This window comes from Python bivittatus, unplaced genomic scaffold (genome assembly GCF_059951505.1).
Source record: "Python bivittatus isolate LINGU-HERP-01145 unplaced genomic scaffold, Pbiv_v1 ctg000020_np1212, whole genome shotgun sequence".
Taxonomy (NCBI): Eukaryota; Metazoa; Chordata; class Lepidosauria; order Squamata; family Pythonidae; genus Python; species Python bivittatus.
Window position 1 is genome coordinate 48,888,834 of NW_028277030.1, and position 13,800 is coordinate 48,902,633.

General features: G+C 38.6%; 1 protein-coding gene across 2 annotated transcripts; it reads right to left on the reverse strand.

Annotated features, from left to right (window-relative positions):
• Positions 1-420: 420 nt before the first annotated feature.
• LOC112542303 (uncharacterized) lies at positions 421-13,139 on the reverse strand. 2 transcript variants are annotated; one of them, XM_088138370.1, is made up of 3 exons: positions 13,063-13,139; positions 4,390-4,479; positions 421-4,182 (listed from the first exon to the last, which is right to left on the reverse strand). In XM_088138370.1, the coding sequence occupies exon 3, from the start codon at positions 3,514-3,516 to the stop codon at positions 2,155-2,157; it is 1,362 nt and encodes a 453-aa protein (XP_087994496.1). In that variant the 5' UTR covers positions 3,517-4,182; positions 4,390-4,479; positions 13,063-13,139; the 3' UTR covers positions 421-2,154. Both variants share the same exon structure in this region, with proteins under 2 accessions (XP_087994496.1, XP_087994500.1).
• Between the last annotated feature and the right edge of the window lie 661 nt (positions 13,140-13,800).

Genomic DNA, 13,800 nt, shown 5'->3' on the forward strand with positions numbered 1-13,800 from the left:
ACATCAACATGACAGATGACATTCACATGAACAGGTGAAGAATGTGTAAGAGAAGTGACAACATCCGTGGAGATCTAGAACTCTCAGTTTACTATTTTGGAAAGATGGGAACAAGCTTATATATCTCTAAACTATATTTGGAACAAATTCTGCCACTTCTGTGGTTTCCTTACAAATACCATAAACAAATACTATACAATACAAAGGCAACATCAAAAACATTGTCAGAAGGACTGTTAGAAAAACAGCATAAATAAGATTACACAAAGACATCACAATGGAGTTCTATTTAGTTCTTTATTGAGAGCCTTAGGAGCAAGATTTGTAGGAAATTAATGCTAAGCTTTTTCTTATTTCTATATTTGCTTCTCAATATATACTAGGTCTAATATGCTATAATAAAAAAAAATCCCCTCTCACCCCAGTGGGTGGTACGTGTCTTCCTCAATCTCGGGTCCTCTGCCAGAGGCCTGGGAGTTTGAGGGTTCTGCACAGTATCTTAGCTGTTCCTAGCACTGCACTCTTCTGCACAGAGAGCTCTGATGTTGTTCCTAGGATCTGTTGGAGCCATTCTCCCAGCTTAGGAGTCACGGGCCCGAGTGCTCCTACCACCACTGGGACCACTTTGGCCTTGACTTTCCACATCCTCTCTATTTCCTCCTTCAGGCCCTGGTACTTCTCCAGCTTCTCATGCTCCTTCTTCCTGATGTTGCTGTCACTTGGCACTGCTACATCTATCACTACCGCTGTGTTCTGGTCCTTGTCTACTACCACGATGTCTGGTTGATTAGCCAGTACCTCCCTGTCCGTCTGGATCTGGAAGTCCCACAGGATTTTAGCCATGTTATTCTCCATGACCTTCTGTGGAATCTCCCATCTGGACTTGGGGGGGGGGGTCTAGCCCATACGCTGTGCAGATGTTCCTGTACACAATGCCAGCTACTTGGTTGTGCCGTTCAGTGTATGCTGTTCCTGCCTGCATCTTACACCCTGCCACTATGTGTTGGACTGTCTCTGAGGCCTCTTTGCACAATCTGCACCTTGGGTCCTGTCTAGTGTGGTAGACCCCTGCTTCTATGGATCTGGTGCTTAGTGCCTGTTCTTGTGCTGCTATGATCAGTGCCTCAGTGCTGTCTTTTAGTCTGGCCCTTTCCAGCCACTGATAGGATTTCCCAATGTCAGCCACCTCAGCCATCTGTTGATAGTACATCCCATGCAGGGGCTTGTCTTGCCATGGCACTTCCTCTGCTTGAACTTCCTGCCTTGTCTGCTGCTGCCTTAAGGATTCTCTCAGCAGCTCATCTTTGGGTGCCATCTTACTGATGTACTCCTGGATACTCTGGGTTTCGTCCAGGTCAGTGGCTTTGACACTCATCAGACCCCGTCCACCCTCTTTGCGGCTGGTGTACAGTCTCTGGGTGTTGGACTTGGGGTGGAAACCTCCGTACGTTGTGAGGAGCTTCCGGGTCTTCACATCGGCAGCCTCCACGTCTTCCTTTGGCCAGCTCACTATACCGGCAGGGTATCTGATGACTGGCAGGGCGTACATGTTGATGGCATGGATCTTGTTCTTCCCATTGAGCTGGCTCTTCAGGACCTGTCTTATCCTTTGGTGGTACTTGGATGTTGCTGTCTTCCTTGCCTCCTCCTCATGGTTCCCGGGTGACTGTGGGACACCAAGGTATTTATAGCTGGTCTCTATGTCTGCTATGTGGCCCACTGGTAGTTCCACTCCATCGGTCTTAACTACCTTCCCTCTCTTTACTATCATCCTGCCACACTTCTCCAGTCCGAATGACATCCCAATGTCCTCGCTGTAGATCCGTGTCAGGTGGATCAGTGAGTCGATGTCTCATTCACTCTTAGCATACAGCTTGATGTCATCCATGTAGAGGAGGTGGCTGATGGTGATTCTACTCTTGAACTTGTACCCATATCCAGACCTTGTGATTATCTGGCTGAGGGGGTTTAAGCCTATGCAGAACAGCACTGGGGACAGTGCATCACCTTGGTACTTGATGGCCGTATATGCCGCACTTGATGGCCACTTGTGCGAGCTGTCTTGAGTTCACTTCCAGTGTTGTTTTCCACAGTCCCATTGAATTCTTGAAGAAGGTCCTTAGTGTCCTGTTGACTTTGTATAGCGCCAGGCATTCACAGATCCATTGAGTCATAGGCTTTCCTGTAGTCAATCCAGGCTGTGCTCAGATTGGTCTGCCTAGACCTTGAGTCTTGGGTGACTGCCCTATCTATGAGTAACTGGTGTTTTGAGCCTCTGGTGTTGTTCCCAATGACCTTCTGAGCTGTGCTCATGTACTGGCCCATATGGTCTTGTAGCTTGGCAGCTATGATGCCTGATAGAACTTTCCATGTTGTGGGGAGGCAGGTTATTGGCCGGTAGTTGGATGGTGCTGTTCCTTTGTGAGGGTCTTTCATGATCAGCACCGTCCTTCCTTGTGTTAGCCAGTCTGGGTAGGAGCCTGCTGCTAGCAGCTGGTTCATCTGTGTTGCTAGGCGCTCATGCACTGCTGTTAGTTTCTTTAGCCAGTAGGTGTGGATCATGTCCGGGCCAGGTGCTGTCCAGCTTTTCATGTTCTTGACCCGCTGTTGGATGTCTGCTACTGTGATGGTGACTGGTTCCTGTTCTGGGAGATTGCTGTGGTCTGCTTTCAGGTCCTGCAGCCACTTTGCACTGGTGTTATGCGTCTTCTCTTTCTCCCATATGTTCTTCCAGTACTGTTCAGTTTCTGCTGCTGGTGGCTCTGCTGTTACTGTGTGGTTGCACTGCAGTTGGGAGTACACTTTGGATGGTTCTTTGGAGAACAGGGCAGTTATCTTCCTGGCCTCTGCTTCTCTAGTGTATCTCCTTAGCCTGGCAGCCAGTGCTGTGAGCCTTTGTTTAGCAGTCTCTAGGGCTTCAGATGGAGTCAGGCCCATGTATTTTTTCTGTAGCCGAATCTTATCCTTAATCTCTACATGCTTCTGTAGTTCCACCAGCTGACTGACTTCTCTCTGAGTTGCCTTGATCTTAGTCTCCAATCTCATTTTCCAGGGTGGGTATGTACTTCTGTTCTTGATCGTGTAGCCAAGCATTTCCAGGGTTACAGCAGCTGTAGCATATACCAATTCATTGGTTTCAGTTATGGTGGTAGTAAGGATTGCCTGGAGGGCTCTGTTGGCATCTTCTAGCATACTATCTGATGGTACTTCTCCACTGAGCCTTGGTAATCGGACTCGAGGGTTGACTGTAGCTAGTTTATCCATGATCTTATGCCTCATATCAGCTGCTGTGCTCTGTAATGGAAGGGGTGGCAGTGACATTCCAGCTTCAGGTGTTGGCTGCACATCTGCTTGTTCTTCCAGGTCTGCTTGAGTCCGGGTTGTAATGTGGAGTTGGTCTATCTCAAGTTGTGAGAGCAGCTTCCTCTTCACTATTTTGAAGTGCTGGGTAACTACACACACACGCACACACGCACACACGCACACACACACATATACATATACACACACACACATACGCACATACTATACACTATACACTAAAGATACATTAGGTCTAAAATTAGATTTTTTTTCAGTAGGTTTCTCTATGTTCAAAGACCACTAAATGTTTCATTGTTGAGGCTTGAAATCTTGTAGTCCATCCTAATGCAACTTTTACAATAAGATCTCTCTCTCTCTCTCTCTCTCCATCTGATTCATGGTTTTATGGAATAGATTAATATTATATATTGAATACAGTAATCATATTTTCTTAAAGTAATTTGAAGCATCATATTGATCAGGGTTGAAGTATGCTTCAATACAAATAACTTTCTCTTTTATAGCTAAGAATTCCTGATAATAAATTTAAGGGCTTTACTATCAGTTGTTGAGTATTCTTATGTCATCCATCAAGTATGAGTGGGACTGTTTTCCTGTTTTCACTTTTTATTTCAATTTTGCCAAAAGATTATTCTTATCCATTCTTTCTGCTTCATACATAAATTGTTTCAGAGTTCATTTTGGATATACTCTATTTTGAAATTATCTCATTGATATTATATTTTGCTTGCAGAAACTAGGCACGCTGCTGCCATTTCTCCTTAACTTTAACTCTGTGAAATATGGCATTGTTTTCTTTATGGGCCTTCAGTAAAAATTCTCAGAAGTCTTCCTCTCTTGAGAAAAAAAGAAGAAGAGCTGGAGGGGAGGGGAAGGGAGAAAAAGAATGAGCATCCATTGGTTTTCTAATGCCATTAGAACTCATATACACTTTTTTTTTTCATTTGTCAGTATGTTAGCATCCTCATACAAGTGTTATGGCTACCATAACTGATGTCAAATGTGATATTAAAGTTGCATAATATTTAGCATTGGTTATTGTCTAAATTTTTTCACTTAAATTACCTTGGCTGATCTTGAAAAGACTAAGGTGGGTCAAACCGAGATACCATTTGCATGACAGAATACCAGGAAATTCCAAGGCTATAAGCCAGACTGGGAAATAAAAAGAAAAAACCTGGAATAAGGCAATGGAAAGCTATTCTGTACTGTTATTAACTATAATCCATGTTCCAACACACATTATATTGCTATGATGTCTTGTTATAAACTTAAGTATTATCCTATGTGTGAATGTTTTTTCCAGATACAAAGGGAGGAAGAGAAAGAAAGAGAATCTGTTCTGTCTACTTTATAATATACATCTTGGGCACACGTGGATTTGCTTTTCTTTTGTAATATTTCTTGTAAATGCACATTAGTTTTAGGTAGCAGTATCCTTGAGGAATCCATACAGCTACCGAAAACAGCCTTTCCACAAATCACTTTGCTGAAATCCTTTCTAGCTTATTAAAAATAAAGTGTTAGTCTGGTGTCATGGTCACCTCATGCTGATCCTTATCCAGATCAAAACAGGAGTATTTGGTACTTGGAAAATAATAATGATGATCACACATACACACAAATCCCCAGATAATCCCACTGACTTTTATTAATATTAGTTTTCAAGCCAAAAGTTATCTTGCTGATCCTGCTAAGATGAGAATGGTCATAATATGCTCCTTCTCTTTTTCTCTGTGCAGTCAGAGGATTTGGCAAGAAAGAAAAGGTAACTCTTTAGGGAGGAAATAATAAAGAATCAACGTTTTTTGCTATAGATGAAGAATTGATACCGATTTCTTAAGCAAGAGGTATGGAAGGTCTTGCCCGCATGGAAGCCTACCATTTCATGTAGAATCCTCTTGAATTTTCATCATTCCAGTGCTCTTATCAGCTGTATGCTCCTAGTAGCAATGCCTGACAGGTCTATTTCCCTGCTAAGCGGGGGAAGTAATTTACTTTAAAGTGATGCCTAGATGAAACCTTGACTGGCTGATGTAGCATCAATTTCTTCTAGAACAGAATTATCATCTTTGTCCAGGGAAGTCCTGGGGGACTGATCCACAACCTGTGCCCTCTGTAATGATGCCCATAAAAAGACCATTCATTGAATAATAATTCATTTTGACTGTCAGGAAGGTACAGTTTCTGCTTTTCAGCTTTGTAACATGACCAAGGATAATAACTCTCATTCTGTATCTTTCCATAAAAGTGCAAGAGAATTACTCTCCTTGTTTTCCTGCTTATTTAGGGCAGGGCTGGTCAGAAGATAGATAAGAATCTAAAAACCTGGGTGCTTAGCAGTAGATCACCAAGGTTTTCTTGCATTTCTGACAACTGTTCAACAACAGTGAAGAGGCTCTTTTCTTTTGGCCTAGAATGAGAATAGAATTAAAATTGTAGCTGGGGATACCAATGCATGAATAGTGACTGAGGAACTTCCTGGAGCTAATGATGTGAATGGAAAGCAATGGAAAGTGTGGCTGTTGTTTTGGTGATGAGTTTTTGTGCTCTTTTGTTCTCTTTCTTTTGATGGTAAAAAAGCAATTTGTTAAAACTAATGAAGTGTGTTATGTCTTAACAAACTTGTTTTGAACTGAAATCCCCTGGAACCCCATCCTCTAAAACAAAGACTAACCATTTTAGTTAATCAATCTGATGATGTCATCTTGTCATTGTATAAGGCCCCTCAGCACATGAAGGACAAAACTTTTTTTTAAGTAAAAGACAACCCCTGGCCACCAAATGGTGGTCTGCCATGTGACTTAACAGATAGCTTCAGGTGTAAATAAATTCTCATTACAGTTGTGTATAAAGTTTAGTCTAGCGTACTCTAGGAATGGAGTAGATCCTATGAAAAAAACAGCAAGTGATTAATCCTTCTCTGACTGACAGTTTTCATTCTGGAAACATGTCCTCCAAATGGGGCTGTAGGAATTATGCAAATGCAGGTTGGGAGTCCAGGGTGATAGGAACATGGAGAATTGGCATGTGGGCATGTTATGCAGCAGACAAGGGTCGTGGTGTGGTTTAAGTTAAACTGGAAGAACTATCACTCCAAAGTGCACTTCTATAAAAGTAATGTACAAAGTTACCCTTGTTACATTTCATGCGGGCGGGGGGATACTTCCTTTCATTTTATGGGAAAGGAGATAAAGCTAATGTATACCATGTTTACTGTTATCCAATAAACCAAGTTCTAGTTCTGGCCAATAGAGAGTAGACTTTTGAAGAAGAGGTACTCTTATGTGCTTTCCTCCAAGACCATCTTGTTTTCTGACTCTAATTAAGGAGGTTCATATTGAAAATAAGCTACACAGTCAGCAAAAGCACATGGTACAATTGTGCTGGGACTGTACCACATGAAACAGTAGTAGGATTTCACTTTGGGATGCTTCTCCATATGAAAGAAAAATGTTCTCTGTAGAGCTTACTTAGCACCTCAAAAAAAGGATTCTAGCTTCATCTTCTTCAATTCTGTAAGAAGTTGGTGGGAGAAAAATTGTTCAGGTTGCTAAGAGTACATGTTAGAAATAATGAGGCTTAAATGACTCCTTATGAAACAAGTAGATTGAAAGAAGTTGGATAAGTTGGCTTCTTAAACCAAGTTCATGATAAACACATACAAACACCCTTATGTATATATTAAAAAAGGAAGCCATCCTTTCTAATAAGTATATTATTCTCTCTTCTACTGCCTGTGTTGAAGCAACAGCTGGCTACTGAATATAGCCTATTTTGATGGGGGGGTTGAGGCATGGAGGCCTTGTTCAGCATCTGTTATCATTTTGTTGCCTGACAGCTGGAGCATGAATGCTAGATTATACTGGATTTTGTGAAGTTGATTCCATTATCTTCATTCCAAAATGTTCTGAGTAACCACAAAAGACATAAGCTTTAGGAAAGCATCTAAACAGAAATGGATGTCAGCCATGTTATTGTGTGCCAGGGTTAAAAATTGGGATGGCAACCTGCTGGGCCACTGGCATATGCCAAGATAATTAATTCTTATAACTAGCTTCAACAGATCATTCAAAGTTGCAAATGGAGACTGTGCTTTATGTATAAAGATGACTCAGTAGGACTGCTTCACTATTTACACCAGACTTCCACCTCTCAGGCCCATCCAAATGTTGCTGCCTACAACTCCCAACATCTCTGGGATGTCTGGGGATTATGGGAACTGTAGATAATAACATGGAGATCTAGTTTGGGGAAGGCTAACTGAGTCTGTTCAGACTTTGGTCAACATTTCATTGTTTCCGGGAGTTTGCACCAAAGTCCTGCCCAGCCTTTCTACTTTGAATTTGGATACTTGCTTTCTCCTTCTGAACATCTCCTAAAAGTTCATTGTAACTAGATCTCACTCAGAATTTTGCAGGCTTGGATTTTTGTTGGAAATGGGAATTGGCTGCAATTTGTAGCCTGAACTGGTTCTTACTTCAACACTTCACGGTTTAATTAATTGTTACTGCATCCAGAAGACAAAAACTTCACTTAAAACATTTTTCCATCTCAAAAGGGCTCCCATAGCAGTTGGCAAAGAAATAATTAGGATTCCAGTGAGGGAATATGGAAGAGCATCTCTGAAAAAGATATTAGCAAAGAGGCAGGTTAACATAGGTGAAGACAGCTCACCAGATGCATGGTGGAGCTTTTTAGATCTTACTAATTTCTGAAGAAATTGGGTTCAGAAATAAAATTCAAGCCAGTGAATATTTAAAAACAACATGAAACATTGATGTGATATTCTGTATATGCTAAATTTTCAAACTCTATCTCAGTTTTTTTCATAATTGTTCCTGATGGAGTCAAGTGAAGGATTGCAGACCTGTCCAGGAAATTGTTGATTATCTAAGGAGATTTCTGTATAAGGAGGCTCAAAAAGGCTTAATAGTTTTTTTTGTTTCAGTAAAATTCATGCTTAAAGCAGGAAGGATTTCTAGGTAATCAAGATCTAGGGGAAGGATGAGCCATACCACCTGACCTTAGGGAAGCTTTTAGCAACTTGGTGCCCTGCAAATATCACAGGCAGCATTTGCAATGTTCACTAGGGATTCTGAGAGTTGGCCAACAATTTCACTTACTGGGAATTCTGGGAGCGGTAATCTTGTCACATATTGGGGGTAATAGTTGGGTGATTTAGCAGCTGTCTACTTAGGCATTACAAGATGTAACCTGAGGCTTAATAAAATCCTGAAGAGTAGAGCATGTGGGCCAATTTCACATAGAGCAACCAATTTCACTTCTATTGTAACCTCCATTCCTGAAAAATGCCCCAAAGCAAAAACCCTCCTATACCAGTTCAACATTTTTAAGAAGAGTCAAACATTCATAATGATTCAAATAAATTGCTTCAATCTACACAAAGCCCTACAAATGAAATTATAGGACAGTTCTTTGGCATTTGTTGCTGCAAATACTTTTGCCAAGAAGTCACTTCCTAGAAATGACTATGCATCCTTCAACTTCTGCTTTATTTATTTACTTATTCCCTAGATTGATATCCTACTTTTCCTCCAGCAGCTCAAGATGGCATGCTTTTCCCCACAACAACCCTGTGAGATAGGTTTGACTGAGACAGAATGACAGGCTCCAAGTCATTGAACAATTTTCTGTGGCTGAGGATGGACTTGAACCTAAATTTCCACAGTTCTAGTTCAACAGCCTACGCTTTTCAATTCTGGTGTCAGATAATAATCCTGAGAATACCATGGACAGACTAGAAAGCAAATAAATCATTGAGCAAATCAACCCAGAGTTCTCACTTGAGGCACAAATGACCAGCTCAAATTATCCTACTTCAGACACATTATGTGAAGCCCTAGCTCTCTAAGAAGGTTCAAATGCTGGGAAGGGTGGAATGAAAGAGAAGAGGATGACCAGCGGCAAGGTGGATGGACTCAGTAACAGTGGTGATGGGTTCTCCATTGGAAGGCCTGAAGGACCAGGTTAGGGACAGATCATCCTGGAGAAAAATCTACTTATGTGGTCACTAAGAGTTGACACCGACTTGATGCCACATAATCAACCCATCAAGCTGAACAGCGGAGCCAATATACTACACTGAGGTAGACACTAGTATATTTACTGTGGGAAGTTGGTGTGACCAAATTATAAAGATAACACCTGATGGAAATGGCAGAAAACGATAAACTGACTTGTTTATTAAAAGAAAATTCAAATAATTATTACTTTAAAGAATGGAAACCATTGATGGACTATTTGCAAAAGGCAGGTGGGGCGAAGCTTACATGGGGATTTGAAGATTAGATTATAAATGTAATGGGATATGTTTTGACAAAGAATTACTCCTACTTAATGCATTAAAAACTAGCACTTATGACACTCTTATTATTCCTAAGACCAGAGATAGATTGGAAGTTATCTATTTTTCATGTCTTTTTTCTTTTTCTTTTACTTTATCTCAGTTTTTCTTTTCCTTTTCTTTATAATTTGTATTTTCAATTTTCTTTTTCATTTCTAACTTTTAACTTTGTAATCTTAAAATCTCAATAAAATACTATTAAAAAAAAAGATAACACCATACTTTTTGTGTAAGTAGATCTTGGCATCCTTGGATTGATGTAAGAAAAGAATGAAATATAATGCTAACTGGAGAGAGAGTCCAGAATATTTGCAGTAATTGGGTATATGTGCAGCATATGAGCAAGTCATAAGGCACAAATAACAATACTTAATATTTTATAATGCTTTTAATTGTTCACACTATTTTATATGTACCTGTAACTGTAATTCTTGGGGGGAAATTGAATATTTTTAGATCAGGCTGACATGGTGATATGCTGAATTTATGACTTGAATAATTCTGAGCCAAGTGGAAATCTCATTATCGCTTTACTGCTTATTGCCTAATTGGTAAATAGATTTTTTTTTTCCAAATTACCAGCCAACAGAGCCTTGTATTTGATTTATCATGGGTCCAAAGTTGACAAGACAGAAAAGAACAAGTCTCCTCCCTTGCTTGGAAGCAGCCTGCAAGTTGGCAGCAGAGTAACCAATAGTGTCAGCTGAGTTTAGCCCACACTTCCCCCTCCCCAAAGAAAACCAAATGGAGCTTCCCACTACTTTTAGAAGTTCTTTTCCATGTTATGTAAACTCTCTGAAAGTCTGAATTTATGTAGATAAAAACCTTGGATAACTTGAATCAGATTCGGAGGATTTAAATCAGAGAAGTGATACTTGAGATAAAAAACGAAACCTGACAGGTCTGTCAATAGATTCAGGCAAGGCTTACTCAGTTTGAAAACTCTGATGAACAATTTGCAATAGGTATGGTAAAAGTTTTGAGAGTGAACACAGATCTTCAGAATGACGTGATCTGCCTTCAGTACCTCATTGCAGAAATAATGTAAGTTTTCTAAACAATCTGTTTTTGAGAGACAGAGAGAGGTTCAGTTGAAGTTGCTTCCAGAAGTAATATCTGAAAGCATTCCCTTTTTAAAAATTTTTTTTTTAATTGCATAAGCTTAAAGAGTACAAAAATAAATAAATAAAAGAATAAAGAATAAAGAAAAGGCAATGAGGCAAATACCAAAGGCCAAGAGGAAAATAGAACATAAGTAAAAACATTATAAAGAGGAGCTTTTGGTGATACATTCTCCCCTTCCATTCCTCCTCCCCCATTAACCACTACTTAAATATTTGTACTATACTTTAAATATAAAACATTGGAGAGTTTTGCTTATATTTTTCTAAAATTCCTTACACTGCAGAGCAAGATAAGCCTGAGCTGCTTTCATGCAAAAATTATACATGAGATTATATCACTGCAGCCATAGGACACATGTGAAATTAAAGTGGCTATTATGTGGGCTTCCATCTTCTCTTGATGAAAAATGTAGTTGTGTTGTTGTGAGATTCCTGGGATCCATAATACAGGACCGTACATTTATCACAGCAATTGGACACCCTTGGATTGGAAGGCAAAGATCATCTTCCTCTATACTGTAGATGGTTCAGAAGCAGAAGCTGTTCACTGAAGCAAAGCAAAAAATTATGTTTTTCTTTTTCCAAAAAGCAGTTTATTAATGCATGATTGTTTAATGGATTATTTTAGTATCTTTTAAATTTTTCTACTTTTCAGAGGAGAATATGTTGAACCAGCTTAGGAATGGAATTCCTGTAACTGTAACTTTTATATATTCAGTCTAGAAGTCCTAGTGAACTTGGAGTATGTGGGGATCTCTCTCTCTCTCTCTCTCTCCACACACAGACACAAACTCTTCTGTTTTTTATAATTTTAAATAATTTGTGTCAGCTAAAAATCCCCCTTTTTTCTTTTCCTTGACCTATGGAAATATTGATGTATGAATGTGTACACAGACATACATATACTTTTTATTCAATATGATGTCTCTAGTAGTTTCAAGGAACATAAAAAGTTTTAAATAGATATTGTACTTAAACAAACTGGGCAACTTAAAATCTGAAGTTGTATTTTTTACAAGAAAGTCATATTCTTCCAAAAAAGAAAGATTCCTTAACTAGGAGATGGGCTGCTCAAATATACAGAATGGAAATTCAAAATCTGTAGAGTTGTAGTAATTTCGATGAACAAGTAGAATGAAAAATAAATCACCCAGAAAGATATATTTAAAATTGATCATTTAAGCATTTTATTAATTATTATGATCCTGCTAAGGATTTTCCAAATATGTTATATAGATTTTTGAACATCTTTTTTCCTTTGGCAAAGGATTGGTTAATTAAGGCCAGAGATTTCCATCATTAATTAGGTCAGACTACCACATCACCCATATTAAATTCTTGTAGACAGAAAAAATCGCAAGCTTTTATGTTGTATCTTAATTAGGTTGCTGTACGGCAATCTTAAACCCTTTCCAAGAATAATATAGCAATTTCAAGAGTTGGGCTTGACTAGTTTATTTTTTTATCTTGATCTTTAATTGAATGGATTAATAAATGTAATACAAGTACTTTAGCTGTATTACATCATGCCCAAGAAAGAATCAACCCACTTTTTTATAGAGGGCATTTAAGTATGCCTTTATCAACAAATCCCCATTTTATAACACAGTTGCAAAAAGAGCTTGAATAATTTCTTCTTATGAATTGACATTTTCAAAATATATTAATCGTTTGGGATGCCTTGACCACATCAAATTATGGCTGATGCTTTGTGGAAAAAGAAAAGAAAAACAAGAAACAAGACAAGACAGGAAGAAAAACAATTCAGAAACTTTTGGGTACATTTGCAAGATGGCTTTATATAATTATGAATGCTACGCAGGAACTTAATTCTCTTTATCCCCCCGAAATAGAGCATTCATTGACTCATATAAAGCAAAGACACTGGTAAATGATTAGCTTTTCAAGTGAAACAACTCCATCAATATTGTCTTTACTTTCACTTCTTGCCCAAAGTAAAATATGTGATTCTGACTCAATCATATTTTTACTCTCAACAGTATAATACTGGCTCAAATTAATTGACAAAGGAATTAGTTAATTTTTATATAACATTGTTCTCCATAAGATTGTGTATGATCAAGTTCTTGCTTAGCCACATTTTTATCTTTCCAATTACCTCTATGAAAACAAGAAAAGCTCCGAGTTCAGACGGCTATCCCACAGAGTGATATATAAGACATTGAGTTTTTTGCTCCAATACTTTAGAGGTATATAAATAAAGCTTTTAAATAAAGTTTTTCTTACCTTCTTCACTGAGGCTTGTATAACTGTGATTTTGAAGGCTGGGAAAGATCCTGCTGACTGTGCAAGCTGTAGTACAATTTCCGTGTTGGAAACATTGACACAAAAATATTGACGACAACCATAGCAACAGATTGCAGAAAACGTTACCTTCAATGATGGCCTTTCAATACTAAAAATTGCTGCCATTGCACAATACTTTGATAATTTATCAATTATGCAATTAACTGGAGTAAGTCTCGTATACTTTCTATAAACTACTGCTTCATGGAAATATGTAATAACTGAGTTTCAATCGTTCTGCTGAGTTCCTTTGAAGATCTGGAAATAGTTGTTCCAAGGAAACTTTCTTCACTTGTGGATATAAATATATCATTTTTTAAAAACTCAGATATAAATTGAAATCAACATTGTTAAAAACCTCATTGAGTTTCTGAGGAAAGATACAGTAATTGTAAAAATGAATATTACTTCAAAATTGATATAGTTAATCAGATGTACTGATTATAAGCCTGTGCTTATACCTTTAAGTTATTTTTAGCAGTATGATATTACATTTTCATATGGAAAGGACAACCCCTAGACCTTCTGTATCTAAATTATGACTATCATATGATGATGGAATGGGAGGGGGCTGTATCCCACTATGGACACAATAAAGAATTATGCCTAATTTGACATCACGGTAGGGGCTTGTCTTCATTTTCAGCCATAACTCTATTGCATTTCTGGCATTAAAGC

What these genes read in the sequence shown, in the direction of transcription:
- LOC112542303 (XM_088138370.1), bottom strand. Translation starts at nt 3,516, where the DNA reads ATGTGTGTGTGTGTATATGTATATGTGTGTGTGTGCGTGTGTGCGTGT.